Source organism: Dermacentor variabilis, chromosome 2 (assembly GCF_050947875.1).
Source record: "Dermacentor variabilis isolate Ectoservices chromosome 2, ASM5094787v1, whole genome shotgun sequence".
Classification (NCBI taxonomy): Eukaryota; Metazoa; Arthropoda; class Arachnida; order Ixodida; family Ixodidae; genus Dermacentor; species Dermacentor variabilis.
The window spans coordinates 244,793,923-244,817,783 of record NC_134569.1 but is presented as its reverse complement, the minus strand read 5'-3'; the positions used below and the strand labels follow the sequence as shown (position 1 = coordinate 244,817,783).

Here is a 23,861-nt window from a genome sequence, read left to right as displayed (position 1 = left end):
TTCTTCTCTGCCCATGCTTGCAGCTTTAATTTGATTGCCTGCATTGCTAGCCTGTATATTACGGATGTAATCGTCAACGGTCGATACGACTCAATTATGTATTTCTCCTCCTTACCTTTAAAAATTAAATTCATTTTACTTCGCCAACTGTCTGGTATTCGTCTATTTTTCCGATATGTTTCCACTGTTTTCATCAGAGCTTCCTTACTTCTTGGTCCTAGTTCATTAATCAACCTAACGGGAACCTCATATAGTCCTGTGGCTGTGCGCGTAGGAATTTTCTCTTCGGCTTTCTTCCAGTTCTAATTTGCCAGCAGCAGCTCCTTTTCCACCTGGTTCCCTGTCATGCTCTTTTCTTCTTGAAATACAAACTCGTCATTGCCTTGGGAAGATTCGGCTGTAATTTTTCGGATGTAATTTATTGCCCCTTCCCCTTTTAGTTTGTTTCCATTTTCGTCTAGGATATGTTGTATTGTTGTCGACTTCCTGCCTAATAATTTTATGTGGTTCCAAAATATTCTAGGTGCGGCCTTCTTTTTCTCACGTATTTCTGACAACCAACGTTTACTTCCACTTTTTATCTGTGATTGCACCAGTATTTGAACCATAGACTTTTTCTCCCGGTATATTTCCCATTTATTGGCTACTTTATCCTGCGGCAACTGCGCCTTCTTTGCCTGCCCGTGCTCTCGGGATGCTTCCTGTCGTTCAGTGATTGCCTCTCGCATCTCCCTGTTCCATCAGCTTTTCGGTTTTTTTTTCCTTTCCAAGGAACAGGTTGCTTCTCTTTCCTTATTTTGGTCGTTATTACAATTAGAATCTCACTGTATTCACACTCTTGACCATTTGCCAAGTTCTTCCTCGACTCTAGTGACTATATTTGTTATTTATTGAGCGTTCAAATTTGGAGTGGCCATTTTGAATTCCTTGCTCTCTTTCCCAACTACATATCCCATTTTCAAAATGATGCGTTTATGGTCACTCCCTATGCTGCTATACCCTTCCTCATCAATGACCATTTCTCTCAACTTATCATGAATTCCATGTGTCATCAGACAGTAATCAATTATTCATTGCCAGTTCCCACTTCCCACGTGATCTGCCCTTCACACTTAGGCTCTGCATTCACGTATTCACGATAACTAGGTTATGTTGCTCACAAAGGTATTCCCGTGTTGCCGGTATAGCTATCTAAATCCTGTATGTGGGCGTTCAGGTCTCCTAATAATTTCAGCATCATTCCCGAAACCCTTAATATCAGCGCTCATGCATTCCACTAAGTCTTTATTCTTCTCTATGGAATTATTTCCGGTACACAAATACCTCACGCCCAGCCAAGTTTTTTTCCCACTCATTGTACCTGATAACCAAAGCTGCTCTTGACATTTCTAATTTACTATTTTCTATTTGGCTCCCTGATGGATGAGCATTCCGACTCCCCCTCCCTTTCTTTCCGACTTAGTTCTATTGCACCCTTCCCAAACATAATTCTCAATCACTGAAGCAAAGTTTGAGTACGGGCTAGTTGGTATTCCATGGTATCAGTCGTCGCTTCATCATCAGCCGCCAGTGATGGTCAATCACTGGCGGCTCTTCCGAGTCTCTAAGGTGCGTTTCTGTAACCGCATACTGTTCTCTATTAGTTGTCTATGTAACTGCTCCTCAATATCTGACCATTTTTCCTTTCTTCTGCCGCCCTGCATGTTTATGTAGCCTGTTGCATGGCGAGCTCTCTTTGATGCTTTTCTCCTTCTTTCTGTTATTGACGGCGATGCTATTCTGAGGTTCTCTTGGGGACCTTCTTCATTACTACCTACTCTGGCCTCCTGAGAGCCCGTGGGCCCCCTAAAAAAGCATCAGCGCGACCAGCAAGTCGCCAGCCCACTTCTCGTGCGCGCTGTAACAGAAGCGGATTCCGTCTCGTTCAAAAGCACCACACCTTCTCCCTTTCCTGTTTACTTCGACAACTTCAAAACCTTTCTGCCGGCTCATTTTTTAATATCGCCTCATTAGCAGCCACTACGGCTCTTTGTACGTGACTGTCACGTACAGGCACCTCCAGCACAGTGCACACCGCGATCTGCAGCTGAGGCGACGGCTCGCGCAAGTCGTCCACTGCCATCGCCAAGCGCTGGGCTAGTCCTGTCCCTTTCCTATTTAGGACGTCATTTAGCCCACTTGCTACTATGACAAGGTTCCCCACGTGGGCATTTTCCGCCAGCTTTGTTTTTGCTCGCTCCATGACAGAACCTAGCGTCCGCACCGGGAATGTCACTACCGCCATTCTTTTACTGCCTTTCACTCTCTCCACATTTGCTTCTGAGCACCTAGGCAAGTTTGAGTCGCCGGCGATAAACACCATTTCACTCTCACCTATATCTCCCTGCTTCGCTTTGCATTAACTCCTGTGCTCCTGCTTTTTGTGTGTGGTGGCCTCAAGGTAGGTGCCGCACTTTCCAGCTAACCCCTCGCCACGTTGCACGCATTCCAGGTACTTTGCTGGCACTCCTATCACCTCGGGGGACTGCGTTCCATTGTCACGACCATTCTCTGATGTCGGTCGGGAGCGCCACTTCGTCACGCTTGTTCACAACTGAGGGTAGCTCCGTTGCGCTGGGAGCGCGAGTCATTCAGCATGCATCTAGTAAAGGAGGCAATGGCGTGTAGTATGCTACAACAGCCGATTACGCAGGCGCGACAGTTGTTAACCGTTGGGCCATTTTACATGCGAGGGCTACACGCGAAGCTGTAGCATTGTATGCGTGAAAAAAATAACACAGGGCAATGGTAATCTGTGCACATCTACTTATCTGTTGTAGATGAGAAAAAAGCAAAGCTATACAAGCCACAACAACGTTCCTTGGGCGCGTCTGGTCTACTTTTGTCCCTCAGCACCTTCATTGCTTAGGGCCTGTGAAACGAGCGAGAAACGTTGTGGCCGCGCTTGTTGGTATACTGGAGCTGTCGCCAACCACGTGATAACCACATGCACTATTTGTGATTATTTTCATTCTATCTGCAACACTCACCAGCCCAAGCTAGTGTGGTCACATTATTCGTTTCAGGTATCAAACAGATTTTTTTTCTTAGTGGTGCAACAACACGAAGTCAATCAAAAAGCCAGGGAAAGCATAGGGCAAAATTAACTGTTGAAATCGCATTCAGAATAAGATTGAATGGTAGAATTGAAACGTAAAAATTCAGATGTAGCTCAGATTCGAAAATCGTAAAGATAACGAAATGAAACGTGCACGAAAAGGAACTTTGCCGCAGGTGGGAGCCGAACCCATACGTTCACCGCCGTGGGGGCTATGATGTGTTTATAAGCCCAAGTGTCGCGTGTTCGGTTGCCAGCCGCATTTTTGATGGAGAGTCGAAAATGCACCTCGGAGAATCCTACGGGGCCAAAATTAACCCGAAGCCCTCATCAGAGTATGCCTCGTAATCGGGTCGTAGTTGAGCATGTAAGACGTCAGACTTAACATCAACTTTATGTAACGCATATCTCCAGCGCGTTACGCGTGTCGTGCTCTACCAGCTCAGTTACGGTGATGGCTCATCTGGCTAGACCGCCTCTTTAGGCATATGTGGGCGTCGCGTAGTAGGTGAACTGAAGAACAGGTCAATAAACCCTCGCGTGCCACCTCGTAGCGTCAATGCTGCCAGCGTCGAGGCCCTGGCTACACAGAAGGCACATACAAAAAAGGGGAACAACTAGTTACTCCTTACTTCCGGTGAAATGACTGCGAGTAAGTCTTGAAGGTGGAAGCGCTTCGTACGTTCGGCTCAATAGTTGTCGCGCTAATGACCACCGCGGCAGTCTAAAAGCGCTTTTTGATCGTTGGTGCCGGGTCAAAAAAAAAAGATATCGAATGCGTTGGTGCGGGAAGAGAAGAAAGGCGGTTAACCGAGGGACCCGTTTTTACTGCGGTAAAGCGTCACGAGAACGTGATCTTTTTGGGTGAAGGCAACCAGTCAATAAACCCACACATGCTACCTGAAGACATGAATGTTGCCGGATTCGAGACCCTCGTTATGTAATAAACGAGAAGAAATTAGGTTAACCGAGGGGCCCGTTTTTATTATCATAAGAAGCCAACAAACACAGACAGTGTCAGCGTTTATTGGCTTCTTATGACACTGTCAGTGTTTGTTGGCTTCTTATGATATGACAAATAAAATCGGGCCCCTCAGTTAACTCCCTTTCTTCTCGTTTATTACATAACGAGGGTCTCGAATCTGGCAATATTGATGCCTTCAGGTAGCATGTGTGGGTTTGACCGATTGCCTTCACCCAAAAGGATCGCGTTCTCGTGATGCCTGCGGCAGAAAGGATGTTCCACGTCTGCCGTCAAGGTCTGTGAGTGGTGGCGCTGGCTAACACTCCCAGGGTTATACTAGGAAACATAAGTACCCAAGAAAGTGGATGGGGATACGGCGCCGCGGTAGCTCAATTGGTAGAGCATCGCACGCGAAATGAGAGGGTTGTGGTATCGTTCCCCACCTTCGGCAAGTTGTTTTTTCATCCACTTCCATTTGGATTAATTTATCGTGTCTTTATTTCATTTATTACGCATAATTAATTTCCCCTGTGTTGTCCTTAGTGTCAGTGTTTGTTGGCTTCTTCCGATATTAATGTGAAAAGGCGGCAGGTACCAGCGCGGTCTTCACATTACAGTCCCTCTGAGAAAAGCCATCGATGAATATTCTGTTTTGTTGCTGCTTCTTTTTTGCCGTGCGCAATTCGTCGTGCAAGTTGCACCATCCACGTGTTCTAGACTTCAAAAATGGAACGGCTTCTACCCACGGCCGCCGTCTGAAAAGACAAGGCGCACTCGCGGCGGTCTACAGGTTCACGATGCTTGTTTTCGTTGGGTCAGCACAATGCGAGCAGCCTCTACGTCGCAGGGCTTGAGCACTGGCAGCCCGGACTCGATCAAGTCCATCGCCTTGTTCTACTGCTTCCTCTTCCTCCTCGTCGGTGTCGTCACTGGAGTCTTGGCCTTCGTCCAGGTGAGGCTCTCTTGTGACTTATGCCTCGAAGTGCGCAATGCGCTCGCTTGACGCTAAGTTGCGGCCATCTATGCATTGGGAGGCAACGCACACAGGACTATGTAAGTAAAATACCATATCATGGGAACAGCTGCTTAATGGAATGATTCCTCGTGCGAACACAGTACAATATTTATTATTTATGCATGTTGTGTCCAAAAAGTTTGGCCTCTGTGCTTCGAAAATCGCAGACCGCATCGGGCAGTGGGGGCTAGTGAGATTAGCGTGGGTTTGACTTGTAAATTTTGGTGTCGCTGATGCGCACACTTGTATGTAGTGCATAATAAATAATAAAAGTCAGGTGCAAAGAATTTCCAGTCGCAACTGGATAATTAAACCGGAAATTTTATCCAGTTATAACATACATTCCTCCAGCTGCGATTGGAAGCCTTCATTCATAAAGAAAACAAAATCTTCATCTGGAAGATATTGTTGCAGGTCATTTCAGCATTCTGAAGAACGTGCTCGGTAGGATGACGAAAACGATGGTCGAAAAAGCAGGTTCGTGCTTGTTATTCTGCCACCTTTGCTGTGGCTGCTCTGCGTACGTATTTTGTAAATGTAATTTTGCCTACTCTTTACCTTCGTCGCATTTTTAGAGGAGGTGTGGGGTAAGAACTCGTTAAGACGGAGCTCCGCAGCGGCTGTCACTTGGATTTTTTTCACAATGGCCGAAAAGGTGGCCACTTCCTCAGAGGTGGCAACGTCAACAGTTGTCCTTGCGCATCAAAAAGTTCCAAGCACGTTTTGCGGAACCTATGACGTCAATATTGAAGCCTGATTGGCCATCTAAAACAATCGATGTGACGATGCGGTCATGCTCTAGACCAGAATTCTTCCAGCCAAATGGTACCCGATTACACTCGTAGATGACAAACGGTGTGACAATTGCCGCAGACTTCTTAGTCTCTTCTTTCAGTGGCACTTGCCAGTACCCCTTGCATAAGTCTATACGTGAAAACCATTCGCACCATCCAGTCTCGTCAGTGATATATGTAACCTATACTAAGACATCGGGTACGGAAAAAGGTCTGCTTGTTTATCATTCGGCAATCACTGCGCATTCGGAACAGCCCATCTTCCTTCGGTACAATGGTCATAGGGGAAGCAAAACAGGATATCAATGGACTAATGATCCCTGCTTCTAACATGGCTTGAAGTTATAGCCATACTTTTTCTTTTTTGTGGCTGAGGCTATACGGCTTTTTTTCTGACGACTGTGCTGTCGCCCAACAACAACGGCATCTTAATCACGGTTGTCGCTTCGCGATATGGCCCAATGCAAATTAGCTCGTGGAACATCAGCGGCACGTCTTCCTCGCATGATGGCTTTCGTTCGTCGGGTCTCTCCGTCAAACATATCTTGCTCAGTGTGGTCAGTGGTCACCTCGTCATTTCATAGTACGTCGATCTTCATGTTCTTCATATCAGGTCGTGACAAAAGAAAGGCGAAGTTTACCACTGACACGACAAGCGCTTCCACCTGGAACTTCTGACCTTCAAGCTCAAGCGCTGCTGTTGTCCATTTACGGTAATCCCGAGATGAACCATCGTAGCTACACATACGAATAGGCTTTCCAGATATAATGCTGGTTGCCTCCACTATATTTTCATTAATTAGGCTCAGGGAAACGCCAGTGTCAATCAATGCTGACATGTTTCGGTTGTTTACAAGCATCGGCACTGTCAGGACGCCTGATTTAACAAGGAACGCCGTTTGTTCAGCATATTGGTCAGGTTCTGTGGTGCCTGGACATTTGGAGGTATGGCTGATTATGAAGTATCGAGCCTCTCCTGGATTTGTCGCTGGGTCTCGAGTTGTCACTCTTGTCTCTTTTGATGACACATTACAATCTGTCGTCATAGCGTACGCCACTGATTGAAGCAGTTGGTCAATTGTGCTTGCCGACCTATATAGAATTTGTTTCTGGCACTCTCTTGTCATGCCGTGGATAATGACGGCGATAACTGATGATTCTGGAAGTTTCGGCACGGTTGTACAAATTAAATGCCAATTTTCCAGTGCATACTCTCTGATGTTTATTGCTTTGTCAGTAGAATATGGCGTTAATCCAAAGTTTCGCAGCACTCTTTTTGAATGCTCGAGAGAAAGTCTCCTTCCACTCATTATATGATTCATTCAACTGCGAACGCAACCGAAGATCGCACCATTTCCGTGCGCTTCCACACGGAAATGACCGCGTGTTCTGTGTGGGACCCTCGTCAGTCAACCATTGGTTCCTGGAGGGATCATACTCACAAAAATGAAGCCAGGTACGTACACCCGACGAATTTCCATCAAATATTTTTGGTTTTAAGAAAGGCTGTTCTCTCTTGCTTCCAGATCTTGACAGCGTAACAAGATCTACCAGCTGGTCCTGTTGCTTTATCTGGTATTTGTGAAGGTCAAGCAGTGCGTTCAGAACAGTTATATCACTGTCTGGCGGCGTTACAGCTGACTGAGTTTCATGGGTTAAGATCGGTCCTTTAAAACAAGTCTGAGACTCGTCTTGTTTATTGGAGACAGGAACGGTACCTTTAGTGAAGGAGTCGTTAGCCGTAAAACTAGAGGCACTTGGAATGCTCCATAGAACATCAAGCGTGGTGACATCCTCCAGTGGCCCGGCATGCTGGTCGTCACTTGCTTTGTAGCCTTCAATGGTAGTTCGTCCCTCGTTGAACGCGACGTTCATCTTCTGCGCCACAGGTTCCTGTTCTCGACTGCGGAATTGCAAAAGTTCACTAGGGTACTGCAGGTAGAACCCATATATTGCTTTATTACTCCGGCTCACCCTGTCGTCTTCTTCTCTCTCTCATTACCCCGCTGGCGATATGGACCACCACGTTTTGCTTACAAGGAACAGCGAAGGTCCGGTCCGAGAACCATGAAGCTGAAATTGGGATTCTTACAATAAAAAATGTGTGATCCTTTTGCAAATGCCATTAGTGGTACGCCTATGGCAAAGAAGGCGCTGACGTCGCGTGCCCAAACATCTATGGAGTCCTACCTTTCTTAAATACAAGACACGGTGACCATTTGTGGCAAAACGGAAGACGGCATCACGGAGTCAGAAAAAATGGGGCATGTTTTAAAAGGGATAGCAGATGCTGCATTCAGTCTCTTCATCTGCAAGGACTGCATCATGGTCGACTGCATCACATGGAAGCGCAAGCATATTGAGATAGCCAAAACCCGACGCATCGCTCATTAGTTCGTACAACTGCCCAACACGACAGCAACATCGTCGTGGAAAGAGGTGCCTGCACCAAGGTGCCGCCAACCGCGGAGCATGTGACAAAAATTATCCGGTGCAAAATTAAGGCTACGTTTCCTGCTTCCTCGTGCTCCGGCGCATTTGAGTCTACGTCCTCAGTGATACCACTCGTCCAAGCCGTTGTTCGTCAGGATCTGTCTAATGATGGCCTGGACTCTGTACAGTCGCTTCCTCACGCCCGACTGACCGTTTCCAACTTTCCTATGATTAAGGACGGAGGCAGCCGCTACGTCGTCGCAATCCAGCCAAATGAGGACTGCCGATGACCGGCCTATTTCCTTTGGCTGTCATTGTATAGGTCACGTCAGCCGCAATTTCAACAGCCGTTGGTCCTTGTCTCCTCATGCGCCCTATGCCCATGACCGTTGCCCTGAGAGCAAACGTGATCGTTTCGAAACTCACCTCGCAGAATCGCGCGCCACCAGTAACGACGTTCCCGCCATGTAAACCGACACTCACCATCTCCGCGTGGACACCACTCCTCCTGTTCGCCGCTTCCTCGTAGGGCCGTCATCTCATTCGTCCCAATTCCGCCACCCGCCGTCGCCGATTGTACGTCTGCCTCCGGAAAGCTAGACGATGCCGCACCCGGAGGCGACGTTACATTGATGAGCTGTCTGCGAAGTCCTCTGACAACACTGCCGAGTAGACATAACCTAATAGACGCTAAAGTAGACGGTGTAATGGTCTACTCATACTCGGCATGGACTTCCTAACATCTAATTCCGCTCTGTTTTATTGAGGAAGTGGTGTGCTCCGGTTCTACCTGCCCCTTCACTCTTGGCCCACACGCCCGCCACGTCAACCACGTTTGCACTCCGTCGATCGCATTCCACTGCCAACTCAAGCCGTTATGTACGTGAACTTGGCGCCCCTGCCTTCCATTTCCGATGGCGATTACTTGTTGACTCCAATATCCGATGTTCTATTGGCCCGAAATATTGCCGTTCCCTATACCTTCATTACATATTTAAGGGTGAGCATTGCAACTGTAGTATTGGACAAGGAGGACGCCGCAGGAGGCAAAAGCGATTGACGCGAGTTTAGGAACGCTATTCGTGTTTGCGACGTTCTCCTACAAAAATCCCGCTTTGTTTTTTTGCTCCAAGACCGAAACTGGACGCGCATACAGTGCTGTCAGCGGTTCCCACGTTATTCTCGACAACGAGTTCCTGACATGAGGCTTCCAATGTTTCATCGCGCGTTCTTACTGCACGAGGTTGTAGGTCTCTGAGAAACTATATTCGGAAGTTAAAATCACGAGAGGCACGCTCAAGCGATCAACATGTTGGCGTAACGTCGTAAGGAACCCAAACGAGGCGAGAAGCATTACGTTGGCAGTTCTATTCGCGCTTTTCCGCCGCCCAGCTTATGTATCAGTGCAAGAAAAAGTGAATTTTTGTCGGCCGGTATTTTAATAGCAGATGCCGTTTTAAAGATCGGGTTAATTGCGTTTGCTTGCTCCTTGTGGCGTCTACCACCAATGTTGTCATTGCAACGTTGGCGTTAACACCAGTAATCAATAAGTTATTTAACCAATCTAATGGACTGTTGCCATTTCGGCCATTTAGGGTCGGCGGTACTGAAAGAACGAATAGTAAAGAAAGCATCTTCATATCACTTAAACTTCACTTTAAACAAATCTGTTTCAACTAAATAGTTCGCCCGGTGTGTATGTATACACGTACATGTAAGAGAGAGGGGGTGAAAAGGCTTGATGCTTGCCCCTACTTGACAACTAGTTGGTACGCCGCTGCAGACCGTGGCACAACATGAGGGAGAGCTCATTATGAATAATCCATGAGGCAGCAGTGCGCATCGTGCTCGCATAACCACTTCTCAGATAAGGGCGTCACATAGCTTAAAGCGTCTGTCGTATTCTTTCTGCCTCACGCAGACGTTCACCTTCTCTGTGGTGGGCGAGAACCTAACCCGGAGGCTTCGCAGCATGACGTTCTCGGCCATGATGAAACAGGTGAGAGAAAACACAAGCCTCCTCGAAGTACTCGTGTTTATCTCGCGTTGCACAATACAAAGATAAACTTTATTTACCATACCCCTTATCTGAAACCCCATTCTATGGAGTCTCTGAGCTGTGGGGCTTCTATGGGGCGTTTGAGCCTTCCGTGGATGCTCATCACATGTTCACCCTTTGCACAAGTTGGTTGAGCAACAAAAAGGCAACCCGACTCCGTGAGGTGTGTTTCGCCCTTCGCTAAACCTACGTTCAATTTTTTTTTCTAAAGCGACCTTGATTGCCACACGCCAGTCATTCATTACTTCAAATTACTGATTATTAGTGAAGTAAACATACATCAGGAATATTGCTAAGGACCACTAATTTGCTTTTGTTCCATTTGTTCTACTTAGTAGACAACTCTATAAAGTAACAATATTCGCCGGTACTGTAAATGATTTGTTTATTGATCATCAACTTACAAGACATAACACGATCCAGTCGCGATACGTTCGCCAATTTGTCTGCCGCGGATCCGATTGCTGATACTTCCTGTGAATTTATTTTTCCCCACATTCCCTGAAGTGGTATTGCTAAGGATCCGTAATTCAATTTTGCTATCTGTACCGTGCTCAGTTAGGCGAGCGAAACAAATACGGATCTTTAAACGCACTCACAGGACTTGGCGTGGTACGAAGAGTTGGAGAACGCACCCGATGCTCTCCTCGGTTCCTTGTCCACGGACACGGCCCGCGTTCACGGAGTAAGTACTGTTCCGCGTAATATAGGAATGCAATTACTCATTTCTTAACCACTGACGGTCAATAATAATAATAATAATAATAATAATACCGATTGCGATAGCAAATTAGTAGATAGCTGTACTATGTAAGGATAGTAGATTTATATCGGCCGTATAAACTTGCAAACATTCACTTACTAACTAAATTAACAATGATACCACGTGCAAGCGTGACTCAACGAGGACGTAGAAAGAAACAGACACACGGAGACAACGCTGCCTTTGTGTGTCTGCTTCTTTCTATGTCCTTGTTCAGTCGTGCTTACACGTTCTACCATGGATTCAAACAAACTTGCCCGTCGTCCTGGTTTAACTAGATGAACCAGCGCGGTGTCACGCGCGCACAGGTAAAATATGAACACACATCGCTCGATAACAGCTGCAACTGTCTGTGAAAACGCTGGAGTTAGGAATCGCGGCAGTAGCTGCGAGCCAATTCACCTCCGTGCATATCTCGCTTCAACGCGTACGAAACGTCGAAAGCACAGTGCACACGATGCTACCTGCACCTCGCGCACTCTGCAAAACGCGCAGATCGCTTTGAAGATAAGCCCCCACAAGGGCGCGCGCCTTACCCACGCCGCAGACCGCTTTCAAGACACGCAAGCGCTGGCAACGCGTCCCTACAGCGTCCGCCAAAGGCGTCTACTACGGCGTCCGCGATACGCGTGGCCGCCACGGTTGTGTCCACTCTGTACGGTAGAGAGGGAGAGAAACAACTTCATTTGCCACTGCAGGGTAGGAAGTTAGGGCAGGTAGGCCTAGTGAGGCTCCCAGGTGGGGGCGACGTCTTGGGCCCACGAGACAAGTGCCAGTTCCGTTTTCTTGTCTGCTCTTGTCAGCAGCTGGTTCCAACCCTCCTCGTAGGGAGCTAGTAGTAATGATTGTGGGGGAGGGTTACCCTCGCATCCCCAGAGAATTTGTGCTTGAGTGGCGGGCACTCCATGGTGGCACTTAGTACAGACAGGGTCATAATCCCCTACAGTGATTAAATAAAGCCTAGAATGGCTGAGAATTGAATCGGTCTGCAGTCTGCGAAGCATGGTGGCTTGCGCTCGTTAGAGGTCGGGGTGGGGAGGCGGGTACACGCGTCTCGTCTCCTTGTAGAAGTTGGTAATGTCAGCAAGTTGGTAATTTCAGATTTGGGGGCCTCTGCGAGCGCATCTGGGTTCGAGGGGCCGGCCTCCCGGTTAGTTAGGCCTCGGGCTAAACGGTCGACCCCTTCATTCCCAGAGTTCCCCGCGTGAGCAGGTACCCACACTAAGCTTACAGTTCTGTCGAGAGCGCAACCGCGGAGGATGTGTGCGGCGGGGAGACAGAGTGAGTTTTTTGAGAAATTTTGAATGGCTTGTTTAGAGCCACTGAGAACCGTGCTTGTGCGGGGATCCGCGATGGCTAGCGCGATCGCGACCTCTTCGGCAGCGGTGGAGGAGTGTGTGCGCTCTGTAGCGGCACTGATGAGAGTGGTGGTTGGCGTCGCTACGCAGGCTACGTATGTGTTAGAGTCGCATTTCGCCGCGTCCACGTACATGGCATGTTCGTCGGCGGAGTAGGTCACGTCTAAGGCTTGTGCCTTCAGTTCGTGGCGCCTATCGTGGCGGCCGGGTAGCGTATTCTTGGCCATGGGTTTGATGACCAGCCGACTGAATACTCCAGTCGGGAGGGGAGCAGTGGGGTGAATGTCACCTGTAGGGTTGATGTTAACACGATTAAGAATGTAACGACCGTGTTCCGTGCGAGAAAGACGGTGTATCTGTGCAGTCTTGTGTGCCTCTATCAGCTCTGTGAGGGTATTGTATACTCCAAGCTGGAGGAGACGCTGTGTGCTAGCGGACTGGGGCAGTCACATTGCCGCCTTGTACGCCGAGCGGATGATGCTATTTACCGCCTCTTCGTCTTTGCCGCGGAGGCGGTAATAAGGGTATGTGTAGACAATCCTACTAATGAGGTAGGCTTGTGTGAGGCGGCAGAGGTCGGTCTCCCGCATTCCCCTGCGGCGAGTGGCAATGCGGCGGATTAGGCCGTTGATTTGGTGGGCTGTGGTTCGGAGGCATTGGATGGCTTCCGAGTTCTGCGTGTTGTTCTGCACCAGCATGCCTAACACGTGAGTTGTCTGTACGGGGGCTATGGTGTGGGTGGCAATGTGGAGCGTGATTGGCTCTTGAGGGTCGGGGACGGGTCGGCGAACACGTCTGTCTCGTACAACTAACAGTTCAGACTTGGTGGGCTAGCAAACCAGACCGTTTGCCTGCACGTAAGTGTGGACGGTGTCGATTGGTTGTTGAAGTGAATCTTGTATCTCCCCGTCCGAGCCAGAGTTTGTCCAAACTGTAATATCGTCGGCGTATATTGAGTGCTTAATGTGGGGTATGGTGTCGAGAAGTGTGGGAAGGCCTCGCATAATAATGTTGAATAGGAACGGGGACAAAACAGCTCCCTGTGGTGTTCTCCGGGTGCCCATGGTAATTATGTCACTGCAGAGGTCTGCAATGTGGAGTTCAGCAGTGCGGTTGTGAAGAAAGTTGGCAATGTAGTTGTAGGTGCGAGTGCCTACATTCGTCTGCGAGAGGTTGGCCAGTATAGACACCTTGTCGAACGCTTTACTGACGTCGAGGCCGAGAATGGTGCGTGTCGCCTGGATGGGACCTGGGTCGAGTATGTCGTGTTGTATCTGCCACATGATGTCTTGGGTAGAGAGTCCAGCCCGGAACCCAAACATGGTGGGGCGGAGGAGATCCTCCTTGTCTGCGTGAGTGTGGAGTCTGTTCAAAACTACGGGCTCCATAACCTTCCCCAGGCAAGACGTGAGCGAGATGGGCCGGAGGTTGCCCAGATCGAGTCGTTTCCCTGGTTTGGGTATGAAGATTACCTTGGCATGCTTCCAGGAGTCTGGAAGGCGACCTTCATGCCAGTGGTGGTTGAACAGGTCCGAAAGTGCTGCGACCGACTGGTCGTCGAGGTTGCGGAGCATTTTGTTGGTGATATGGTTATCGCCAGCGGCCGCGGCAGTCTTGATGCGGTTGAGAGCGGCGCGGACTTCCTACGCCATGATGTCTCTGTCCATGTCTGGATTCTGGGAGCCTTTGTAATTTAAGGGGGTGGGAATGTCGGTGGAGGTGTTTATGTATTTGTTTTTCAAGGTAGTGAGGAGTTGCTGGTTCGTGCCTGGAAACGCGTGTATGACGCGGTTGAGATTCTTGTGTGATGCAGACTTGGTGTGGGTCGTATCAAGCAAGTGCTTGAGCAGAAACCATGTGTTCTTGCATCCCAACTGCCCGTCGAGTCGGTCGCAAGTCTGATGCCATTGTTCCTGACTAAGTTTGGTGGAGTAGGCTTCGATCTCTCCTTCGAGGCGAGCGAGGCGAAGCTTGAGCGGGCGGTTGTGTTTGCGTCGGAGCCAGCGAGCGTGGAGGCAGCGCTGGGCCTCCCACATATGCATGAGTTTAGTATCTGGGCTGGGGCCACCCTCCTCCTGGGTGACAGTGGAGGTGGCGTTGGCTGCGTCGCGGAGCAGAGTATCTGTCCATGTGTCGAGGTCGTCTATGGAGCTTTGTGGACGCTGAGCTCGTACGTACCGGAAAGCGTCCCAGTTGGTTTGTTTGAATGTGCGGCGGGGGCCCTTGCTGTGTATGGCTGTGAAGGTAGTGCTGAGAACATAGTGATCGCTACCTATGTTCATACCGAGATTTCCCCAGCGCGCATCTGGGATGTTGCGGGCGAAAGTGAGGTCGGGGCAGCTGTCTTTCATGATGCTGTTACCGAAACCGGTGAGCCGTTCGGGGTCGAGGAGGAGCGTCAGAGCCAGTGTCTGGGCAGTGTCCCAAACCTTGGCTTCTTTACGACCGCAGGCTTTGCTGGGGTAGCCCCACTCGGCGTGTGGTGCGTTAAAGTCACCGACTATAAGTAGCATCTCGTTCCGCGCGGTCGCACACGCCTTGCGGAGGAGAGTGGCTACATTAGTGCTCTTGTCACTTGGGGGGCTGTACACGTTTAGGATGTTGAGCGGGGATTCGGTTCGGCTGTTTGGAAGGGCCTGCACGAAAGTGTGTGGGACTTCGCAGTAGTCAAGATCGAGTTGATTGGCGGTGAGGTTGCGGTGTACAAGGATGGCGGTGCTCGGGCGGAGATCCGACGCCACTGATTGTTTGTAAGCGGTATAGCTGGCGAGTCTGGTGTCGGTGTCTGTTCCCTGGAGCGCTATAATGTGGGCTGTAAATGGCTGGGCCTGCAGGGTATGCTCCAAGGCTCTCCGCTTTGCCTTGAAGCCCCTGCAGTTCCACTGCCATACTGTGACGGGTGCGCTAGCCATCGCGTTTCTTGTAGGGTTCGGGACGTTGCGGGACGCTACGTCGGTTTTGATAATGCCACCAGCAGACGCGCGCGCGGCTGCACTCTCGGTTGAGGGAGGCGCACCAGGCGACTGAGTGGGCTTTGGTGTAGTGAGGGCGTCACTTTTCGGAGGACCCGTGAGGCGGTCGAGGCGTGTGGTTAGGGTGTGAATGTTAGCTGTCATTTTGGTGCTGCCTTCAATGAGCTGGTCGATAGTGGGGGTCAGCTGTTTTTTAGGACGTCTTCTATTTTAGATAAGCGGGCGTCAAAGGTTTCGAATTTTGCATCAAAGTCAGCGGTAGAGGAGGGGGGAGGTGCCTTGCGCTTATTGCACTCCGGCTGGTCGGTGTCCATGTTGGGGTCATTGGTGGGGTCGGAGGTGGGAGCGCGAGCCACCTGCTGCGGCCGCGGTTGTGGGTGCGCCTGTGCAGACTCAAGGCTATGAGCTTTAGCATTTGCCTGTGATAACTGCTGCTGTAGTTGTTTAACCATGTCCGCCAGTTCCCTTACCTAGGGGTTGGGCGGTTGGCTTGTGGCTGGTGGAGGGATCTTCCATGCGACCGGTTTGGTGGACTTAGTATCCGGCCCGTCCTGGCAGGTTATCTGGGAGTCCCGAGAGCGAGATGGGGAGCGGCTAGGGCTGTTGTGACTGGAGCCGCTGCTTCGCAGTGGTGGGGAAACGTCATCTCCTGGGGGTCGTTGTTGGCGGCCGCGGCTCCGAGAGCGAGACTGATGGCCACGTGAGAAGGTGCCGGGGTCAATTTCAGTGTCCGTGGAGGATTTGGAAGATTTAGGTCGGTTGGTAGGCACGAAACGGTATTTACAGCTTCTACTGCCAGTGGGATGTGGGCCTTTGCATACGATGCACGTGGCTTGACAAGTGGGTGGTTGGCCGACTGGTTCAGGTTCGTGGGCCACACCGCAGCGGCGGCAAGTGGGTTGACGCGGTTGTGGGCACACATCTGTTCTGTGACCTAGGTTGCGACAGTTGAAACAAGCCTCCGGGCGCCCCTTGTAAGGGAAGACCTCGAAAGTGAAGCCCAAATACCGCATGTATCGGGCAGCTTGGTGTTGGCGAAAGTGACGACAAAGTGTCGTGTCTGGGCCATACGCCGCGCAGCAACGATAGGGATGTCGGGATTGCGAGCCCGAAGCTCGGCAAAGATTTCGGCGTCGCTTTCATAGCTGTAAGCCCGGCACAGATTCCCCCGCACGGAGTTGTCTGGGGCTGGGGCGTAGGCGGCGACCGGGACTTCGGTACTGTCGATGTTGATGGCGCGGACCTTGGCGTAAGACACCGCACGAGCACGGTCAGGCGTGCTCTGTCACTGTGTTGTTAGTAGGGTGGATTCTAACCTGGTCGGTAGTAATTGCCAGGCGTTGGTCGATGTTGGAGGCTGCGGACATGGCAACAGCCAATCGGGCGGGGCCGACGGTGTGGAGGTTGAGTGTGCCCTGCGGGCGAAGGTTGGCGGTGGAGGGCGGCCGCGTCGCCGTGCATTCGGGACAGACAGCGTCGTGGCCGGCGTCTGGGCTCCGCCAGGTTGTTGTTCAGGTGGAGATGGGCGTCGGTAGCGGCGTTGCATCTGAAACGCCGTCCATTTGCCGTCGGATAACTCATCGGCGGTGATATCGGATCCTCCTATGGTGTAAGGCATCTTCGATGCGGCGTTGGGGCGCGGCAGGGTGCGGCGTCACCACCGCAGCTGCGCGCGAACGCGTCGAGGTCGTGGCAGCTCTTAGCTGCCGCGGCAGGTTTGGCCAAAAGAAAAAGGTCGGAAAAACATGAAAACTTGCTTGCCTTGGTATTGAAAGCGCAACACCGGGTCCGAAGCATTGGTAGCAAGTCCACGGCAACAAAAGTGAAAGTAAGTGGCCGGTAAAAAGAGAAATTGCCCGAAAAGCATGGAGAGCATATGAAATGCGTCCGTTCACTCCGAGCGCTGCAGCGCCACCGTGTCACCGAGGCACGGTACAGAATGTGGGCACATTGTGCGACATGCGGCGGAGATGCCTGAAGCGAGGTTCGGGGGTGGTGCAGGAAATGATGAAGCAGCGACAGTGAACGGCGGTGTAGCGAGTCGGGTTTGATGGGTAAATGTCACTCTGTACGGTACGGCGGTCGAGGAGGACATCAAGGCACCGTAGCAGCCGCTGGAGAAGAACGCCCCTCCTCCTCCTTCGCCTCACCCCGCTGCATCGCGCACCACAGGAGAGGGCACGCATCCGGGCCGCGTTCCTCGCTCGCGCACGCGAGATTGAACCGCGTTCGCCGGCCCACCCACACACGCTTTCACTCAAACGAAACCTCGCGGCGAAGGCGGCGCCGACGGCAGAAATACGCCTGGAGTGTCCATATAGTTGCTGTCGGAATAATAATAATAATAATAATAATAATAATAATAATAATAATAATAATAATAATAATAATAATAATAATAATAATAATAAAAATTGGAGGACGCTTAAGCTTCGCCTTCAAGAGTGGAACGCGACAGCGTTCCCGTCGACCCGCCAAGGGGTGTAGGACAATGGGCTACGGCGCAGCGACTACGCGCCCCGCATCGGACGCGGTGAGCGTCGAGCAACGCAGCGTTCGGCGCGACAACGAAATGTGCGCCAGAGCAAGCGACGCACGCCTGAGCCTTAGAAACAGCTCGTTTCTAAGGCAACACCGCGTTCACTAGAGGTGCTTTTGTACCGCTTTGAAGCGTCGAACTCGTGGCTCAGTGCTTTATATGCAAAAAACCGGAGACGATTGAGCATATCTTTTTGGACTGTCATGACGCAGTGTTTTTGTGGGATATTCTAAAACGTAGCCTTAAAAAGGAATTGCCGTTAAGTGCTTTCGGAATACGCTTCCTGCCATGCGCGGAACCAGAGGGTGTGCCTGTCGATCTGTTAATGCTTCTGTGCATGCACAGTGTGTGGCGAACGCGTATGGATATTAGACATGAGCGCATTGTCCAGGCCCCAGCACATGAATACTTCATTGAAAGTGTTATATATACGCGAATTTTTCTGCACACAGAGTGATCCTCCTGATTGGCTAAGTGCTTTGGACAAAGTGACTAGCCTACATCGTTCTTATCACACCACACTGATCCGGCATTGACTAGTTGTTTTTTATGGCCATGTAATACTCACATTGTATTTTCTTTTGCCTAGCCGGTAATAAAAAAAAAACTCGTGGCTCAGTGGTAACGTCTCCGTCTCACACTCCGGAGACCCTGGTTCGATTCCCACCCAGCCCATCTTGGAAGTTGCTTTTTATTTATGAAGTGCCTGCTGTGATTTATCGCTCACGGCCAACGCCGCGGACGCCGACACCGACGCCGACGACACCGGTTTTTCTGCGACACGAGCTCCTTAACGCTATCGCGTTAATAATAATAATAATTCGGCAGAGACACTTAACACTGCTTGCGCGTGGGAATGCGAAAGCATTATAGTCGCCTTGGGGAAATGTTCTCTTCTGCCCGTACTTCGTCCGCGCAAGCTCTCGCCTGCGTTTTAACTCCACCTCGGTAAGGCCAAACGAAAACGCGCCATGCGTCTCAACGCGCTCGCGTGCCAGCGAGGGGTTCCTAACTCGAAAGATCACCCAGCGGCATTCAATTGTACATTAATGCTTTTTATTTTATACGATAATTTTATACACTCACGACGTGGCGCCATCTCCTACCGATTGCCTACGCTGTGACGTGCCAAACGACGCACGCACTAGTCAACCGGGGAGAGGGGGAATGGTGTATTCTGTAAATGTCCACCTAGTCGAAATGTCTATCTCGTGGGTTGCTGATGCGCTGATTGGCTAAGGGTCCCTGTCTCCTTCTGATGCATACCCCAGCCCAGCCAATCAGAACTTCAGCAGCAGATCAAATGATTATTTCTACTAGGTGGACACTTGCAGAATTCCCCTCGCCCCAGAACCACAGAGCTGTCGTGGCGTCGGGGAAGTATCCCGCAACCCGGAGTGCCGAGTTCGGTTCTCACGCAGAGTGAAATTTACCTACTATTCCTTTTCAAATGCATTAATTTATTTTGTTCACAGGAACTTCTCTGAGCAATTTGACGTCAATACGAGTATTTCTTATGTGGTGTTAACCTTTCCGTCAGCCATTATTCGTGCCATCATTCGGTCACACCGCCGACTACAACGCCGGATTTTCGCATAATGAGGCATGCAATGCAACGTAAGACATGTGGTTAGGCTAGTCAGTTCATATATTAAGCAAAATTTTAAACTGCGTGAGGAATGCAGGAGGTGAACAGAAATATAGATGCGTACACTACAATTTCTGTGCGCGTCTATGTTTCTATTCACGTCCTGTCTTCCTTGCGCAGTCAAAAATTTTGCTCAACATATAATAAGATACTTTATTTACATTCAGGAAGAATGTGACCAAGCTTACAGGGCCGCTGGAAGCATGAATACCGAAACCGGGCTGGGTCGCGTGCCCAAGGTGTGACCAGTTATTTATTTATTTATTTATTTATTTATTTCAAATGCTCTCAACGCCAGATGGTGTTACAGTATATATGCAATTGGTTGAAGAAAAATTACTCTAAACAGCAGATTTGAATTTGCCAGTCTGGAATTTGCCAGAGCCTGCTTCACCTCTGCCGCGGGTCGGGTCGTCATGGCACTATCTTCGGGATCGGCCCACGTTTGGGGAGGGCTTAACCCCCTACTTCACCTTCGCCACGGGTCGGCCCTGCATTGCACTATCTTCGGGATCGGCCCACGTATGGCGAGGGCTTAACGCCTGCTTCACCTTCGCCGCGGGTCGGCCCGGCATTGCACTATCTTCGGGGTCGGCCCACGTATGGGGAGGGCTTAACCCCCTACTTCACCTTCACCACTGGTCGGCCCGGCATTGTACTATCTTCGGGATCGGCCCACGTTTGGGGAGGGCTTAACCCCCTACTTCACCTTCGTCACGAGTCGGCCCGGCATTGCACTATCTTCGGGATCGGCCCACGTATGGCGAGGGCTTAACGCCTGCTTCACCTTTGCCGTGGGTCGGCCCGGCATTGCACTATCTCCGGGATCGGCCCCCGTATGATAAGTTTTTTGTTGTTGCTTACAACGAAACGAAAATTTTCTTGGAAGATAGAGGTACACAGCTTCGCTGTAAGAATTCGCCGACGATTAGTTTTCTTGGTAATGCGAACTTTCAGCGCAGCTGCTGCGTTACTTGAACAACAGGCAACCGCATACAGAACACGCAGTGCTGAACGGGAGCGGTTCTGCATTTCAGATTTGGCACCACACGCCGCGATCCGCCATTATCGAGCCGGCGCTCCAACGACGCGCCATCTTATTGAGATGGCACGTCGCCACCACCACGGAGAAGGGGGTAGGTTAGCCATTATTATTTAATGTTTCTTCTGACGTGGGATGAGGAAACGGGTGGAGATTAAGGGTACTGAGTAGAGGTCACACACTCATTCACTCACAGACAGGCCTAATGTGGTCGCACAAGGTTGGGGTGGGAAATAGAAATAAGGGGATTAGGCACCATTGCTGTCTTTTGAGTCACCGCAACGGCACTGCGCCAAATAAGGCGACGTATAGAGCAAGAGTGTAGGCAAGAGAAAGACAGCCAGGCGCAAGCACTGCCAGAGGCGACACTGAGGAACGCGCGCCGCAAACGGGGAAGCGAGAGCCACGGCTGAGAACCGTACAGCCACGTGACGCCGAGACGGAGGAGCGGTGGGCCGTGGATCACGCGCGAGGCGGCAAGGAGCGTCCATTGCCGGCACCGCGACAGTGCCGCGACAGCGGGAGAAAGGGCGGTGAAGGCGTAGTGGGCTGTGGCGGCGAGAGGATAGGCGGGGGCGCGTGGTCCGGCTTTGGAGGACAAGGGAGTAAGACTCACGCCAAGAGCGAGGGATAGCAGCTTGAGCGCGTGCGGCTCGAGTGGCGCGTGACCTTGGTTACGGCGAGGCTCAACGCCGATGCAAAACGCAGGAACGTGCGCCTAATAGCTGTGCTCTAAAAAGCTTTCGAATTGGTAGAAAAAACATAAAGGTGACAGGACAGAGCGCAAGGTGTGCTCTGTCTTGTCGGTTTATCAACCAGCGCAAGCAGCCCTCCTTTAGAACGCGGTAGCCACGGAGAACGGCGGCTCTCCGTTCGAATGAGCCGGGGCTCAAGGTGATTTGGGCAGTAGTTCAAGCACGGCGCACCCACTAGGGTCTGGCGGTCAGGAGCATGGAGTCGGCATAGGAGTTGGACTGCGGCAGCCTCGCCTCTAGATGCAAGATTCTGCCAGGACGCTAATAGCCAACAGTGCTTGTCTCTAACAAAGGCACTGGGTTTTCGCTGTGCTGCGACTGTAGAAAATGTGGGCGGGTTCGCCGCTGTACGTCGGTAAGGCCAGCTTGTGGAGTGTCGCGTATTGCGTATCGGGGAAAATTGTTTGATCCCACAACCTAGCACAATATATAATGCCAAATGCCGGATGAACGGTGCCTATCACGATTTCCTTCGATATAAAGAAAAACAGTTTTACCTGGTTATCAGTCCTGGCGGCTAGTTAATTAGCGAGATCGATAGAGTACAGCGGATACCTCCGAATGTACCACGGCAGAAGTTTGGAATATTTAGTATTATTTGCGATAGAATTGCTTTAAATAGTGACTGCGAAACTAGCATAAAATTAAATTTCAATTCAATTTATTTATGCACTTGATACATCAGAAATGCAAGTAACTGGGACAAAACGCTTTGTGAATCGACAAGCTTGACGGGATCCCTATACCCTTGGAGACCGTCAGTGGCAGTCCCAGAGTGGTTGTTATCAATCATATCATATCATAAAAACTTAGATTCTAGTGAGAATGCAAAAACCACCGATGTGTTATTATACTTTATACTCATTTTGTAACGGAGAAATATTCGGTACTTATAGAACTGCTGCAAACGTAAGATGCTGTACCTAATTAACAGTTATGTGAGGTGAATCCCAAGAAACATTTGCAATTGGACAGACAGCTTTCTTCTGGGATCTATGAATGCTATCTACATTTATGTGTGACGTCGTGCCCCATACCAACGAGCAGTAATTTACTTGGGCGGAAAAAAGTTAGTTATGCTCTAAGAGCTTCAGTCTCTCAGCTAATAGATACCGGAAGTTGCACAGCATCCCAACTATTTTAGCGAGATTACGACGAATACTACTAGAGAATTCCAGAGTAAGTGCTCGTTGAATATTATGCCAAAATCTTTAGTTTCTGACACTAAATAAATTTTATTAGAACCGATTTTAAGATTAAAATTAAAGTGTATATATTTTTCATATGGTGCAAACAAAATTGCTTTTGTCTTTGTAGTATTGATTTGCACTAAGTTTGCTATACTCAAGTTATTTAAATTATCGAGAAGAATGTTTGCATTAAGGGAAAGATTATCAAGACCATCGGAATTTAAAATAAACTGGTGTCGTGTGCATCGATTCTGAATGAAGACTGTTCCGATCTCTTTACAATATCATTAATATAAAGAATAAATAATAAGGGTCCTAACACGCTGCCCTGAGGAACACCTCCTTTCACAGTTTCTGTGGATGAGAATTCTTCGTTTATTGCCACAGTTTGCTGTCTAGTCGTTAGGTATGACATCATAAAATTTAAGGCCAAGCCACGAAATTCGCAACGCTCTAATTTTGTTAATAATGCAGGTAATTTAATGAATCGAAAGCTTTCGAAAAATCAAGAAAAATGCCTATAATGATTCGTTTGTCTTCAAGAGCCCTAATGATAACTCCTTTTTGCTTCAGTAGTGCTAATTCTCTGGACAGTCCCTTCCTGAAACCACACTGAGAAGGTGATATTAAGAAATGTTTCTCACAAATAGACTTCAGACACGCAAAAAATTTTTCAAACCCTTTCGAAAATACGGGTAGCAATAAAATTGTTCGGTAATTGCACATGTCGTTTTTATCCCCGGATTTAAAGACAACTACTACTTTGGCGTGCTTCATATTATACGGCAATGTTCCTAAGACCAATGAGACGTTAAATATATTTGTAAAAACTGATATAATGTTTTATAGGTCGTACTCAAAGCCCGTCAATATCTCTCGCTTTACTAGTAATCACCGCTATGAAAGCCGAACGCAGCTCATAATCACTTCTTGGATTCAAGAATGCACTGTCTCTATTTGACGCTGATGAGTGTGATCGAGAAAAGTTGTTATGTGCTTATGACGAGATAGACGAAATGCGAGTTAAAGGCGTGTGCTAATTGTTTGCTTTTTATAACTGTGTCACCCTGTAAAAGTTTGAGACATGTCTGGCACGATTTCTTTCGGTTTAAGACTATATGTGACTACGCCATAGTTTGTCTGCATCTGAGACGTTGATACCAGAAAATATATTATTGAAATACACGCGCTTAGCCTTGCGGATGAAGCCTGTGACAGTGTTCCTAAACTTT

General features: G+C 49.5%; 1 protein-coding gene across 1 annotated transcript in view; it reads left to right on the top strand.

Moving 5' to 3' along the window:
- The window catches only part of LOC142570744 (phosphatidylcholine translocator ABCB4-like), a 34,488-nt gene that overhangs the window by 7,371 nt on the left and 3,256 nt on the right, over positions 1–23,861 (top strand). The window contains exons 3-5 of the mRNA XM_075679086.1: positions 4,909–5,013; positions 10,225–10,302; positions 10,964–11,047. Of these exons, the coding sequence (XP_075535201.1) occupies positions 4,909–5,013; positions 10,225–10,302; positions 10,964–11,047 (267 nt within the window). The remainder of the gene's footprint in view (positions 1–4,908; positions 5,014–10,224; positions 10,303–10,963; positions 11,048–23,861) is intronic.